At 58.3% G+C, this 16,121-nt stretch overlaps 2 protein-coding genes across 2 annotated transcripts; both read left to right on the top strand.

Moving 5' to 3' along the window:
• Nucleotides 1-14,697: 14,697 nt before the first annotated feature.
• On the top strand, nt 14,698-15,390 carry B0H18DRAFT_882826 (uncharacterized protein; the record flags this gene model as incomplete). Its single annotated transcript, XM_048040932.1, has 2 exons — nt 14,698-15,211; nt 15,260-15,390. Coding segments are annotated over 2 exons (645 nt in total), but the record flags the coding sequence as incomplete, so codon positions are not given.
• Nucleotides 15,391-15,631: 241 nt separating this feature from the next.
• Nucleotides 15,632-16,066, top strand: B0H18DRAFT_1086831 (uncharacterized protein; the record flags this gene model as incomplete). The annotated part of the gene is made up of 1 exon (XM_048032099.1): nt 15,632-16,066. The coding sequence occupies one exon, from the start codon at nt 15,632-15,634 to the stop codon at nt 16,064-16,066; it is 435 nt and encodes a 144-aa protein (XP_047888926.1).
• Nucleotides 16,067-16,121: the final 55 nt, after the last annotated feature.

The raw sequence follows: 16,121 nt of genomic DNA on the forward strand, positions 1-16,121 counted from the left end.
CGCCCTCTGTGCTCGCCACGAGAAACAGCCCGGCGCATATGCCCAGGTTCGTCTCCTCCAAGACTTCCTCGCTTGTCGCTACACAGCCGAGGAGCACTTCTCGGAGACGACCATGCGCCTCCAAGAGTTGGCCGAGCGCATCTTCCACATAGGCATCCCGAACCTCGAGGTCTTCATGACCATAGGCATGCTCAACTCGATGAACGGTTACCTCACGCACCTCCAATCGCAGGTCGGTTCGTCGCTCACGGCATCGGCCACCTCGGGCATTCCGTACACCTCCGTCGACATCGCCGCTCGCCTTGACCTCGAGCAGCGAATCCTCACCGACAGCAAGGCGTCCTCGTCAGCCACCGCTCTCGCCGCCTATTCCAAGCCGGGCAAGTCGACCTCATCGCAGAAGACTTGCACCAACGCCAAGTGCCCGCGCCCGAATGGGCATACTGCTCCGGAGTGCTGGGCCCCCGGTGGCGGCATGGAGGGTCGTCGCGAGGAAGTGCTCGCAAACAAAAGGAAGGGCAAGGGTCCTGGTAAGCCTGCCGTCTTTAACGCTCCCGACCGCGACAAGCAAGGTCGCGCGTACATCGTTGACGGCAAGACCGGCCACGCCTATCTCTTGAGTACGGTCCCGCCCTCGGCCACATCGACCTCGGAACCGTCTTCGGCGGATACCACCTCCGAGACTGACTTCGTTGGGCTTGCGACTGACACGTCCCCGGAATGGCTCGCCTCCGTCTCTGTCCCGGCGGACCTCTTTGAGTATGAGTCCCTGGTCTCTGTTGAAGACGAGGAGTCGGTTTCGCTCAACTGGTCTACCCACTCTCGCGCTCCTGCCGACCCTACCGCCTTCTCAGTGGCGCCGGTGCCTACGACGACTCGTCGTCTCTCCACTGAAGGGACTGAGCCTTTCGTGTTCGACTCTGGCGCGTCTACGCACTTGTCTCCTCGCAAGGCCGACTTCCATGACCTCCGCCCTATCTCTCCTCGCGGCATTCGTGGGGTGAGTGGATCGGTTATCTACGCTTGCGGCGTCGGCAAGGTACGCCTGCACATCGGTCGCGGCGCGTCGATCCTTCTCGAGGATGTCCTCTATGTGCCTCAGGCCACTGTTCGGCTCGTCAGCATCTCGTCTCTCTGCGCGTCTGCGGCTCGCTACTCGGTGCTCTTCTCTAGTGCCGGTGTTCGCATTCTCAAACCGGGCGGGGCTGTCATCGCTACCGGTACTTTAACGTCCAAGCGCCTCTACTCTCTCGACGGCGCCTCTCCCTCCACCGAACATGCCTTGTATGCAGGCCGTGTGCCGACGCTCGATGTGTGGCACCGCCGCCTCGGACATGTCAATCATCGTACGATTCACGACATGGCACGCTTCGGATCCGCTATAGGTATGCCTATCGTCCTATCTCCACCTGCAAAATGTGAACATTGCATTCTTGGTAAACAGACCAGAACTGCAGTTCCTAAGGTGCGAGTGGGGGAGAAAGCAAAGCGGGTTCTTGGCACTGTGTTCGTAGATGTACAAGGGCAGCAGGATGTTCGTTCCGCTCTGGGGAACCTTTATTCAATGAATATTCTCGACGATTTCACGTCTCACACCTGGGCCATCCCCGTGCCATCCAAGGTCATCCTCGAGCGATTCAAGGCTTGGGTCCTTGCTCGCGAGGTCGAGACGGGCGAGCGTCTGGGCGTCGTCCAGATTGACAATGGGGAACTTCTGTCGAACGACTTCAAGGCATGGATCGAGGGCCGCGGTTCTCAATGGCGCACAACGGCGCCTCACACGTCCGCTCAGAATGGTCGTATTGAACGTTTCCACCGCACTCTCATGGACCGTGCCCGGGCGATGCGCTTGGCGGCTGCTGCTCCGGCGAACCGTTGGGACGAGTTTCTCGTCACCGCTAATTACCTGTCGGTGCGCACCCCCTCTCGTTCTTTGCCTCCAGGTGTCACACCGCATGAGATGTGGCATAAGAAGAAGCCGGACCTGTCGCATTTGCGGGAGATAGGTTGTCGGGCCTTCGTGCTCATCCAGAATCGGCATAACCCTAAGATTTATGAACGCTCCGTCGAGTGTGTTCTCATCGGCTACGGGCAGCACTCGAAGACCTACCGGCTGTACCACCGCGCGACTCACAAGGTCGTGGAGTCGTTCCATGTTGCATTCATTGAATCACACGAGACGTCTCCGACACTATCCTCCCCGGCCTCACGGCCTGTCGCGCAGGTCGCGCCTTCTATGTCTCCTCAGGCTGTGTCTCCCATTGCTGCGCCTCTCGACGTTCTCGACGATGATCCGCCGCCTCCCTCCTTGTCTGGCACCCATGCGGCCCCGGCCTCTCTTCCTTCCGCTCCGCCTCTGCCAGCTGAGGCGCCTCCTGTGCCGCCGCCTCTCGCTCCTGTGCCGCCGCCTCTCGCTCCTGTGCCACCGCCTCTCGCTCCCGTGCCGCCGCCTCTCGCTCCCGTGCGCCGATCTTCGCGTCTGCCTCTGCTGACCCAGAAGAAGGCTGCCGCGGACGGTGTCCCTTTCGTCTCGCGCCTGGACCGCACGCTGGGCCAGATACGCTCCGCGGCGCCTCGCCGGGTTTCCTCCTCGGGCATTCCTGCCCCGGCCTCTCCGGTGTCGCGCGCAGTCGCTGCCCCTCTGGGGCCACTGCATGCTGCTCCCGCGCCCCCTCCCGACTTCGCTGTTGGTGACCCGCCCGTCGACGCCACGCCGGACGTCGAGTCTGTGCTCGCGGCGTTGGCCGGGGACGATGTGTTGCCACTCAACGTTGAATATCCTGGGGACCCGGCCACTTTGGCCGAGGCAGAGGCGTCGCCTTTTCGCGAGGAGTGGCGTGCCGCGTTGCGCGATGAGCTGCAGTCCATCAAGGACCTGGGCGTGTACCGCCTCATTCCTCGAGCTCAGGTGCCGGCCGGGCGTCGCGTCATGAAGGGTAAGCCTGTTTTTCGCTTGAAGCGTAATGAGAACGGGGACCCGGTGCGCTTCAAGGCTCGATGGGTCGCGAAGGGTTTTCAACAGGTCTACGGGCAGGACTACAACCGGACCTCCTCACCTACCATGCGCATGGAGTCCTTCCGCGCTCTCCTCCACCTTGCCGCCTCCCTCGATTGGGAAGTAGAGCAGCTTGATGTGAAGACCGCGTTCCTCTATGGGATCCTTCCCGAGGACGAGTACTGCTACATGGAGCAGCCGCACGGCTTCGAGGAGCCGGGCAAGGAGGATTGGGTTTGGGAACTGGTGCGTGGTATTTATGGGACGAAGCAGGGCAGTCGTACGTGGAATGACACGATGAACGCGCATCTGCTGAGCATCGGCTTCACGCGTTTGCCCTGTGAATATTGTGTCTACTACCGCAAGTCGGCGAAGGGCACTGTTCTCACCGGCGTCCATGTCGACGACTTCTTGCTGACAGCTAGCTCGGCTGCGGCTAAGGAGGAGTTTAAGGACGACCTCCGTCGTGTCTGGAAAATCGCGGACTTGGGTGAGGCGCGTTTCTGCGTCGGCATTCAAATTGACCGTGATCGCGCTCGCCGGTCCGTGGCTATCTCGCAGACTGCCTTGATCGACAAGATCGTCAAGCAGTTTCGTCTAGACGGCCCCGACTGCGCGCCGGTCTCTACGCCCATGGAAGCCGGCCTCCGCCTCTCGCGCGCTCAGCATTCTCCGAAGACGCCTGCGGCAAAAGAACGCGCCGCTCGCTTGCCCTATCGCTCTCTCATCGGCTGTCTAATGTACCTCGCCATCGGGACGCGTCCGGACATCGCCCTCGCCATCCAGCATCTCAGCCAATTCCTCGACTGTTACGCCGAGATCCACTGGGAGGCTGCGAAACGCGTTGTGCGTTACCTCAAGGGGACCCGGCACTTCCGTCTGCACCTCGGCGGTGCCGATGTCGCCAACCTGAATGGGTACGCGGATGCGAGTCACGCCAGCTGCATCGACACTCGGCGTTCTACCGGTGGCTATTGCTGGAACCTGGGCTCCGGCATTATCTCTTGGTCGGCGCGCAAGCAACCCACCGTCTCTACGTCCACTACCGAGGCTGAATACATCGCGGCTGCCGAATCGGCGAAGGAAGGGGTATGGCTTCGCTTCTTGCTGGACGGTCTCGGCTTCTCCCAGCCTGCCGCATCACTCATGCGCGTCGACAGCACGAGCGCGATCACTCTCTCCGCTGACTCTACGTTCCACTCTCGCGTCAAGCACATCGACATCAAATGGCACTATCTGCGCGAGGTGGTGACGGACAAACGAATCGTCATCCAGCATGTCCCCTCCCATCTCAATGTCGCCGACGCCTTCACGAAACCTCTTGAACGGAAGCCGTTCCAGATGCTGCGTGGTCTTATGGGCCTCCGGCCTCCATGCGAGGAGGAGTCTTCACGGTGAGGAGGAGTTCCTCGAGAGGAGGAGTCTTTTCTTCCCTTTCTCTTTCATCTCGCCATGCATATTTTTCGCGTCACCCGCTCTTCATATCCTTACGATCCCACACGCCTTTCACTACGGTCTCTGTTTCACTTCATAGTGTTCCCTCATGGACTCATATCATTTCCTCATGCGATACCTACGATACATGCGACACCTTTTGATGCTACATCCCCCTTACGTACCTCACGTACCCCCCGTCGTCTCTCTCGCCATTCGCGCCGAGGAGGAGTGTTGAGGTCGCGCCGCGATCTCGATCTCCGCCACCGTGCACGTGACATACCGCCGGGGGTGGTTCGTCCGTTTCCGCCTCTCTCCCTCTTTCCTCAGTCGAAGTTGAACCACGACTGAGGTAAGCCCCCGCACACATACTATACAATACGTTCAGTAGCTAACTACCTAGCAGCGTCTGACCGAACGTCTAGGTAGATTAATCTCAGTCGAAGTTGAACCACGACTGAGCGTCTGACCGAACGTCTAGTCTCTACAGTGGATGATGCAGCCGACGTACAAGGACGCTACGAAGACGTACGACGAGTTTAAAACAGCTCTTCGAACACTCTACCCGGGTGCTGACGACCAACACAAGTATTCGACGGACGACCTCGACAAGGTGGTCCAGGAACGTCAGAGGCTTGGCCTGAGCAACGCGCTCGACCTCGCTGCTTACTACCGTGACTTCTACATGATCTCAGAGTACCTCATCGCTCAGGGTTCCCTCTCGACGCTCGAACAAGATCGAAGGTTCCAACAAGGCTTTCCCCCAGCGCTTTGGGGACCGATCGAACAACGCTTGTTCATGAAGAACCCTGACCACTCGAGACGCAAGCCATGGACCTTCGCGCAGATCTACATCGCCGCTCAATGGGTCCTAGACGGCCCTACCCCCGCTTCGACGTTTCAGCAAGTCATAGTCCAATCTTCGAACGTCAGCTCAGGTCCTTCGAACGCCGCACCATCTTCTTCGTCGGGCGTTAAGAACGAAGACCTCCTACCAGTCTTGCAGACGCTGATCAAGACTCTCGAGGCTCAGCAGTTTAGGAGTCGGTCACCCGGACCACCTGGTGGTAGAGACGGCCCTCACTGCTTCTACTGCGGTCGTTCGGGCTGTCGCATCAACGACTGCGAAATGTTCGAAGACGACGCCAAGAAGGGCTTGTGCCGGAGGAACCCAGACGGCAAGGTCGTGTCGTTCGACGGTCGATTCATGAGCAGGAGAGAGGGCGAGACCCTCCGCGACGCCATCTATGAGTACGCGCGCCGCACCGGCAAAGTCGGACTTAACGCGAACGCTTCGAACGGTTCGGGCGGTGCCACGCAAGGTTCGACTACCTCCCAGCTACTCTATGAAGCGATCGAGGCCCCACCGACTGCGACGTACGCCTTAGACATTGGCGAGACCCTCGAACGTATGCGAGACCAGTTGTCACATATTACGGAAGTCTACGCCCAGGAACAGCGGAAGAAGCACGTGTTCGACGGCGTCATGATTGACAAGAGGCCGCAGCGTTCCACGGCCCGTCCTGCGAACTTGCCCACCGATAAGTCACGAGCTCCGGACTCCCGAGGCTCTTCGAAGGAGCGTACCGTGCGCTTCGCTTCGCCGCCTGTGTCGAGCCAGCAAGCAGCACCGATCGAGACCCCAACCACGCGTTCGAAGAGTGCAGAGCGTACCGGTCCACCGCCGAGAGCTTCGACGCCACCTGCAGACTCTAGGCCGAGCGTCCAGGCCTCGGCGCCACCAGCGCAGTCAGTTCCCGACAAGGAGAGTCCGATCCATCCCTTCGCAAACGTCCGTGACGCGACCTATGCACCGCCGACGACCCGAAACTTCGGAGCAGCGCCTACGAAGTTTAAGAACCGGGACGGCTCGTATACGAATCTTGCACCCGTAGTTCAGGCCCAGCTGGCCGAGTCCGTCTTCAAGCGGTCGATGAACACCCAACGGTCCCGCTGACCATCGAGGAGCTGTTGAGCATCTCGCCCGAGCTTCGCAACCGCTATCGCGAAGCGGTGACGCCCCGAAGAGTGACACACGACTCGAACCCGACCTCTACGAACATGGCTACGTTCGAAGAACTTCCGACACACGACCCCGCGTTAGTAGACTGCCACGACAACGAGCTCGACCCAGACGCCACCATCATCCCAGACTCGTACGAGACATACCTGAGGGTGTTGCCTCGAGGCGCGATACCTAGCGAACTCACTGTCGCGGCTGAGTCCCATTCGCTTCGAACGATCGACCTCACGATCGATCGTAAGGAGAAGGTAGCCTGCATTCTCGATCCCGGTTCTCAGGTCATCTGCATGTCGGAAGCACTGTGCTATCATCTCGGTTTATCGTTCGACCCTACCATCGTTCTCAGCATGCAATCCGCGAACGGTGGAGTCGACCGCTCGCTCGGCCTTGTTCGAAACGTACCATGTCAAGTCGGCCCGATCACCTTGTATCTCCAGATTCACGTCATCAAGCGCGCGTCGTACGACGTACTGCTAGGTCGACCATTCGACGTCATCACTGAGAGCCTGGTGAAGAACTTCGCCGATGAGAATCAGACCATCACCCTGTTGTGTCCGAACACGTCCGAACAGATCACGGTACCTACGATGCCTCGAGGACGTCCGAAGTTCCAAGAGGTTTTTCAGAAGAGGCAGTCGGGACTTTTGAACACGTAGTTCAAGCCGACGATGACGAGCAAGTCGCGCTTGTGATCGACTTCGAAAACGATACCCCGTCCATTTCTGCCTATGCCAACATATCATCTCTCGAAGACCCAGTTCTCGCGGCTACGTATCTCTCCGTTCCACATACCTATTCCAGTTTTGTTTTCGATGAAGTCAGGACAGCCACCGAGGCTACGAGACCGACTCAGCATACCCCGTCATACAATTCGAAACCTTCGAACACGCATACATCTTCGACCACTTCTCCGAACACATTCTCTCGTTCGACCGACTTACCTACGTATACCCGCACCGGCCATACCCACGACAGTACCGACTCGTCCGAGGATGCTCCTGATGTGTCCACATTCGCACAGGCAAAATCGAAGAAGAAGTACAAGCCGGTCGCACTCAAGACGAGACCTGTTCTCGGGTCCGTCCCCGAACAGTTTCGTATCGTTCGCGACATCAAGGGAGATCCGCTCTCTACGATGCGTGAACTCAACCCCAACCCACCTCCTTTCAAGCCCGAAGGTCGCTACACGGCCGAAAGGGCAGCTGTCTCGGATAAGCTGCACGACGATGATCTGTTACAACCCGCCGAACGCGATCTACTACACCACTTCATGGCTACGAACAACGACGCGTTCGCGTGGTCAGACAACGAACGTGGCAACTTCAAGTCCGAATATTTCCCACCCATAGACTTTCCTGTGATCCCGCACACGCCCTGGGTCCAGAAGAACATCCCTATCCCTCCTGGTCTGTACAAGGAGGTCTGCTCGATGATTCGTCGCAAGATTGACTCCGGAGTCTACGAACCTTCGAACTCGTCGTACCGTTCGCGATGGTTTTGTGTTGTTAAGAAGGATGGCAAGTCCTTACGGATTGTTCACAGTCTCGAGCCTCTCAACGCAGTCACGATCCAACACTCTGGTGTCCCGCCGACTCCCGAACATCTCGCCGAACAGTTCGGAGGCGAACGTGCGGAGGGATGCTAGACCTCTATGTCGGCTACGACGAACGCTATATCGCCGAAAGTTCGAGAGATCTCACTACGTTCCAGACACCGTACGGAGCTATGCGACTTACTACGCTTCCTATGGGGTGGACAAATGCAGTACCCATCTTCCACGACGACGTAACCTATATACTTCAGCCCGAAACTCCCGAACACACTGTACCCTACATCGACGACGTTCCGCTCAAAGGTCCGGCTAGCGACTACGGTGGCGAAGTCATCCGCAGAATCCTGGCATTCGAAGGTTCGTCTGGGAACACTTCCAGAACCTTAACCGGATCGTCACTCGAATGCGCTACGCGGGTGGAACGTTTTCGGGAGTCAAGAGTGTGCTGATAGCTCGAGAAATCATGGTCATTGGCCACCGTTGTACGCCTCAAGGGCGCCTGCCTGACGAATCTCGAGTCGCGACCATCCGAAACTGGGGCGCCTGTCAGACCTTGTCCGATGTTCGAGCGTTTCTCGGCACGATCGGAGTGTGCAGGATATTTATCAAGAACTTCGCGCACCGGGCCGACGCTCTCGTTCGTCTAACAAGGAAGGATATGCCCTTCGAATGGGGCCCCGCACAACAGCAGGCTCAGGACGACTTGAAGCAGGCCTTGCTCGAAAGCCCAGCACTTCGTTCGATCAATACGACTCGACGGCACCCGTTATTCTGGCCGTCGACACTCCTTCATTGCAGTCGGATTCCTCTATGCCAGTGCGACGAGGAAGACGCCAAGCGCAGGTACTACAGCCGATTCGGGTCAATCACGCTCAACGACCGCGAACGTCGATTCTCGCAACCAAAGCTTGAAATCTATGGACTGTTCCGCGCTCTTCGAGCGCTTCGAATGTATGTCATCGGGATTCGAAACCTGATCGTGGAAGTCGACGCTCGCTACATCAAGGGGATGCTGGCTAATCCGATATCGCACCGAGCGCGAGCATTAATCGCTGGATTGTCTCAATTCTCACGTTTCACTTCACTCTCGTGCACGTGCCCGGGACCTCGCACGGACCGGATGGACTGTCCCGAAGAACGACGCAACCAGGCGACGACCCAGTAGACGAAGACGAAGCGTTCGAAGACTGGATCGACAACATGTACTCGTTCGTGCACATGATACAGCCTTATCCCACCCTCTCCCGCCCTTCGAACGTTGCGGTGCTCGTGTTGACCGAGGACGGTCAAGATTTCAGTAAGGGGGAGGATGACGACGACTACGCGATAGTACCACGCTCGGACAAAGCTCGAAAGCTAGACGCACGTGTCGAGCAAGTCAAGCATTTCCTGATGACTCTGTCGAAGCCAGACGGACTTTCGCAACGAGCGTTCGAGGCGTTCTACAAGTACGCGACGCAGTTCTTCGTCACCGGGGATCGACTCTGGAGACGAAATGGTCAGGCGCGCATAAGGTTGTCCTACCACCGAGCGAAGGCTTCGAACATTACGCGAGAGCCACGATAGGATCGGACACCGCGGAATCCACGCAACGATCGTAGCAGTCTCCGAACGCTTCTGGTGGCCCGATCACAAGTCCGACGTAGGCTGGTATGTTCGAACGTGCGACCTATGTCAGAAGCGTCAGTTACGACAGATCCTCATCCCACCGACGGTCGCGATGCCAGCCGGACTATTCATGAAGGCGTTCTGCGACACGATGTTCATGCCGGTCTCGGGAGGCTACAAGCTCATAGCGCAAGCACGCTGTTCGTCGATCACGTATCCCGAAGCTCGAATGCTTCGAAGAGAAACGGCTCAGACCCTTGGTGAATGGTTATATCAAGACATTGTCTGTCGCTGGGGTACACTTGTCGAACTAGTCTCCGACAACGGCGGACCCTGGGTCAAGGCGCTCGAGTACCTCTCGAAGAAGTATCACATCAACCATATCAGGATCAGTGGCTACAACTCGCGAGCGAACGGTATCGTCGAACGTTCGCATTTCGACATGAGACAAGCGTTGTTTAAGGCAGCAGACGGAGATCAGTCGCGCTGGTCACAGGTCTTCCATTCAGTACTATGGTCCGAACGCGTAACAACTCGCCGAAGAATGGGATGTTCGCCATACTTTGCAGCGACAGGCACGCATCCGATACTGCCTCTCGACGTCATCGAAGCAACGTACCTTGTCCCACCGCCTGAGACAGCACTCGACACTACCGACTTGATTGCACGACGCGCTGTAGCACTTCAGAAACGGTCGGAGGACCTTTCGAAGATCTATTCGAAGGTCTACGAAGCGAGACGTGAGGCTGCCAGACGCTTCGAACGAGAGCACCAGTACACGATCGAAGACTTTGACTTCCAGCGTGGGGACTTAGTCCTCGTGCGAAACACAGCGATAGAGAAAGCTTTGAACCGGAAGATGCGCCCGCGGTACCAAGGACCTATGGTCGTCGTATCTCGAAACCGAGGAGGTGCCTACATCATTGCTGAACTAGATGGCACAGTCCTCGATAGACCTATTGCTGCGTTTCGAGTCATTCCCTACCTTGCTCGAAGGTCGATCACGATTTCGCTCGAACACCTGGACGTACCCTTCGAACGTTTGCGTGAAATGGAGGAGTCAGACACTCTAGGGGACGACGAGCCAGAGGTGCCCGACATACCCGACGAACTAGATGATGAATCGTCGAGTTCAGAAGACGAGGAATGAGTCCGCGTAGAGACTCGCGCAATATACCCTATACAGATTCGTGCCTTAAGAAGCTATCACTCTTTTCACTTCAATTCTTCGAACATCACGGCAGCGTCTAGAAGCAAGATATTCATTATACGGGACACGGAGGAGAGACGTTACAGGCATCAGACACATGGGCGACCACAGGCCCCGAACGCTACCACAAGACTACAAGTACAGGTACGGGACTCCGAACACGAACACGACCTACGAGCAACTATTTCGAACCTTTACCTTTCGAAGGTCCCGCCGACGGACCAGCTGCAGGCGGATCGAATGCGCCGCGCGCGGCCTCGGTGGACTCGACGTACAGCTCGTCGACGCGACGGCTGTAGTACTCCTGAAGTCCCTCGAGCACGGCCAGCTCGAGACCCATTAGGTTCAGCGACGCCTCGACGTTGCCGACGCGTTCGGAGGTCGCCGTCAAGGCCGCACGAGCCTCGGCGAGCGAGCGGACCGGGGCGCACTGCGCCTGCAGAATCGCCGAGATGTCGATAGGCGGGGTCTGCGTCTGCGCGGCGTGCAAAGCCGCGGCGGCACGGGGATGAAGAGGCATGCGCGACGGCACGAACGCCGCAGGGGCCGGGGCAGGAATTGTGATAGGGGCCGGCGCCGGAGGTGCTGCAGGCTCCTCGGCGTCGCCACCCTTGCCTACGAAACGGACATGTCAGCTACGAACGACCCTCCGGTCTTCGAAGATAGGGAGTAGACTTACCGGCACGACGCGCCTTACGAGTGCCCGCCAGCGTGGCGGCGCCCCAGTAGCAGCCCTGCTGATCGTGCAGGCACTGATTGCAGGCGACCGCGTCGGCCTCGAAAACGCACTCCTTAGGAGTCGCGTAGCCCGCGGCGCAACGGTCGCACTAAAAGCACGAACAGTTAGAAGAATGCGACGAGGAAAGGCAACCGAAATACTCACCGCCATAGTCCTGTCACGGACGGTAGTCGCACGAGCGACGAGCTTACGGACTGCGGGGTCCGTCACGTCGGGGGCCGAGCCGTCGGCCGGGGCCTTGCGCTTCTTATTCTTCTTCGAGCCCTTGGGCTCGGGGACGATCTCGACTTCGGGCGAGTCGGCGCGAACGGTAGAGGCGTCGGAGGCGGTGGGGGACTGTGCACGGGACTTACCCTTGCCCCGCGCGCCGGAACGACCACGCCGCGGCAAGACCTTCTCCTCGCGGAGTTGGCGAGCCGCCTCGCGCTTGTGAGCCTCGGCGGCCTCCTCGATCTCAGCAGCCTCGCGGCGTTCGAGCTCTTCGGCCTCGGCGGCCTCGCGTCGTGCGTTTTCTTCGGCCTCTCGGGCCTCTCGAACCTTCAGGGCCTCGGCGGCCTCCCGACGTTGTCGTGCCTCGGCCTCGACGCGCAGCCGAGCTTGTTCGGCCTCCCACTGCTGGCGTTCTTCGACCTCCTTTTTGGCGTGCACGATGGCGGCGTCAAGGAGAGGCCACTCCATGTGCCCGCGCACTGGCGGGCCGTGTCCGGACTCACATGGGTAGCGAGGACAAGGAGGCGGCCCAGAGCGGTCGCGTATCGGTGCGAAAGCGGGGCCCCTTCGAGACGCGAGTGTAACGGTTCTACGAACACGAACAGTAGGTACTACGCTACGAAGGACAGAAAATAACGAGACTTACCGTAGCCGCGTACGCACCCTCGAGCCACTCTTCAATCGCGTCCGGCTTCTCGGGCACGAGGTTCGCCACGACCCAGTTGGCGAGCGGGAACATCGGGCTCTTGGGTCGTGGGGAACGGGGAACCCGGTCTTCGCGTCCACGGTGTACTCGTCGTCCGACGCAGAGGCGCCGGCAGGTTCGGGGGACTTGGAGAAGGCGGGAGCGGGCGCGGGAGCGGACGAAGCGGACATGGGGCGAGCGAACAGAGACGGAGACGGAAGAGCGAAGCGGGGGATTAAGCGAAGTTCGGCGGGGATCCCCCCCGCTATATGTGCGCTCGAGCTTTGTGGGTCCACCTACCGCATTCGAGGCGCTGAAACAACGGGGATCATCCCATCAGAACCAGTCCGAAACGGGAAAGAAGCGCTCACCTCCCGTCCAATGGGATTAATTCTTCGGATCAACGTGATCGAAGCGCGTCCTGCCGTTCGCTAATCGCTTCTCAAGTGCTCGCCATTGGACAAGACCTTCGGACGGCCTGGCGCGGAAGTATCTCGATGATCGCGGACGCAAATCAAGCGCCGGCGTGTTCGAGCCGACCGAGGACGGTCAGTATCTCAGTAAGGGGGAGATGATGAGCCCTTGGCTCACCTACCCACCGAAAACGCCATTTACGGTCGGTACGACAGTATACTAAGTCCGTATGGTCGACGCGCTATCCGTCCGTTCGAGGGAACCGCCCGATGTTCGAAGCTCAAGCGTCAATGTTCGGAACCCTTAGCGGCGAAGTCACACGGTTTAGAAGAGTCACTACATTGGTAGGACTACGGGCAAGTACACGGCTAGGTCAAACTAACTAGTGACGGCCTCGGCAACTCTCGTATCTGTGGCCTCGACCTCCACACCCATGACCACCACCCCTACCCCTACGAACAGACGGACCGGCGTCGGAGCCACGGTCAGTGTTGACGCGCTCGAGCAGGCTTTCGAGCAATCCGACAAGGGTGCCGTGCGAGCGACGCTGGTCGACTGCGATGTTGTGAATCGCTCGACCCATGGACTCGAGGTTGTCGGGCAGCTGGCGGAAGTCGGAAAGGATCAACGACTCGCGCTGATACTGTGGGTTCGCGAGAGGACGACGCTCGGCCTGGTTGACTTGTTCGAGCAGCACCAAGGTCTCGGACCAGGCGATCGTAGGGTAGGGCGAACCTAGGATATCTCCCTGGTTGCCATCGCGGTGAAAGACCTCGTCGAGGTAACGCATCAACTCGTCGATCTCGGGGAACGACCTGGGAGCAGGAAGCGTATCGTTCGCTAGTAGGATAGCCCGGCTACGGGACTCGAACAAGAAGCGCTGTTCGAAGGTCGGTACGATGGTTCGAAGGATAGTCAATGTTCGGAGGCACGTACGATCATCCAGCGGACTCCGTGGGCCCAAGCCAGCCACTCTCCGGGACTGTTGGCATCGTATCGCGGTTCGACAAGTCCCTCGGTCTTGAGGACTTCGAGGAGGCGATAGTAGCGGGCAGCATACGCTTCGGAAGTTGGGTCGAGGTGCGGCATGTTCGTGTAAGTCAGGCGAACTCCTGCGGCTGTCTCATATCTTCGAGGACTGTCACCGGCTCCGGTTATGACCTTCGCCGTTCGGGGGACGGTCGCCCGTTATGCGGAGCCTGCGGAAGGCCGAGTTGGATGCTCTCATGTGTTAGTAGGTCCGGGTCGAGCGTTGTGACGTTCTCCGATTGGCTACTTTCCTTATCACTTTCATTCATCATTTCTTGTATTTCTCTTGGCTCTCTTGGTCTTCGGACCGTATTTTCCTGTATATACTCTGGGACTTGTTCCCTTCGAATCTCAGAGACCCCCTTACCCTCTCAATCTCACCTCGCACCGGCGAGGTTCGTCAGTCAGCCAGTACGTTCGAAGTCAGCAAGTTCGCCAGTCAGTCAGTACGTTCGAAGTCAGTCAGTCAGTTCGCCAGTACGTCCGCCAGCTCGTAGTTGCCCCGAGAGGCTCTACACTTCTTCTCCTGCCGTCGCTCGCCTTCCTTGTCACCGTTCGTTCGACACGTCTGTCGAAACTCCCCCTCCTACCTTCGAGGCTTAGCCCTCGTCTTCGAACAGTCTTCGACATCTTCGAAGCTCTCCCACGTCGTTCGGAGTCTTGTCCGTCCTCCTCCTTCTTACCTAGACCACTGTACAGTTCCCCGTACATCTCATAGACGCAGAGGCCTCGCATACCACTGCTCGACCTCACGGTTGGGTTTTTGTGTGGCTTTTGTGTCCTTTTCGGTCGCGTCAACGCGCGATCGCATCGTTCCTGGAGGTGTGCTACCTCGTGCGGCGCTCAGTTATCTGCGAGGATGACATTGAAGAGATCGAACGCGCACTGGAACGATTCCGTCATCACCGACAAATCTTCCAGGATTGTGGGGTTCGTCCGACCGGTTTCTCGCTTCCCCGGATGCACGCACTCGACCACTACGTTCGCCACATCCGACAGTTCGGTGCTCCGAACGGCCTATGCACTTCAATCACTGAATCAAAGCACATCAAGGCCGTCAAGGAGCCCTGGCGCCGGAGCAGCCGCTACAAGGCTCTCGGGCAGATGCTGCTCACGAACCAACGCTTAGACAAGCTCATTGCGGCGCGTTCAGACTTTGCTCGCCGTGGCATGCTTGTGGGAACCTGCCTTTCCCAGGCTTTGCTAGAACTCGACGCAGCAGACGACGCCGGCGATGGTCCTGCCAACCCTTTGGCTGCAGATCCGCCTGTAGATGACGAAGACGCGGTGCACCCGAACCCTCAGGACAATGGTCCGGAGATCAACCAGGACGAACTCGCCCCGAATGCTGGAAACCGAGATGTCAATGACGAAGATGGGGAACCCGTGGATGAGCCAAGAGTTGATGCGTATGTCGACCTCGCTCGCCAGCCAGGTGTGTATAATGCTTTGATCTTCGATGCTTGGGATAGGTATGCTGACGAAGATTGACTGACACAGCTCGTGGTTATCCCTCGAACTTGCATGATCTCGTGCAGTTTCTTGGTCTACCAGGGCTTCCACAGCTCATACGACGATTCCTTTATGACCAGCTCAATCCGGAGTCGGACGTCTCGTCATCTGATGTCCCCTCACTGCCTGCCCCATGATCAACAGCCGCAGCAACATACGGGTGTACCACTCCGCCGTCGCGACGTATTTCGCACCAAGTGATGACTCCGGCATTCATGGCATGCGACGCGAACGCATACGTGCAACGCCCTCCTGGCGGCGTTCCACGGACCGGTATGACTGCGTCTTTGTTGTCACTGACCCGGCAGAACACGGGATGCGCAGTCTTCATGTGGCACGCGTGAAGCTGCTGTTCTCGATAAAACACGCAGGCGTCGTGTACCCATGCGCTCTCGTCGAATGGTTCGAACGTGTTAGTGATGAACCGGATGGGCGAACGAATATGTGGGTTGTAGAACCGGATCTCAACATGGATGGATCACGCAATATGTCGGTCATTCATCTTGACAGTATCTTCCGACTTGCTCATCTAATTCCCGAGTATGGCGAAGAATCTGTACCAGTGGGGCTCAAACCCTCTGACAGCCTCGACGCATTTCTTACTTACTTTGTTAACAAGTTCGCCGATCATCACGCTCACACCATTGCATACTAAATCAGAGCTTATACGGCTTAATATTCCTTAGGCTACTTTGTTACAGTATATACTC

This window comes from Fomitopsis serialis (genome assembly GCF_022376445.1).
Source record: "Fomitopsis serialis strain Sig1Antser10 chromosome Unknown B0H18scaffold_89, whole genome shotgun sequence".
NCBI lineage: Eukaryota > Fungi > Basidiomycota > Agaricomycetes > Polyporales > Fomitopsidaceae > Fomitopsis > Fomitopsis serialis.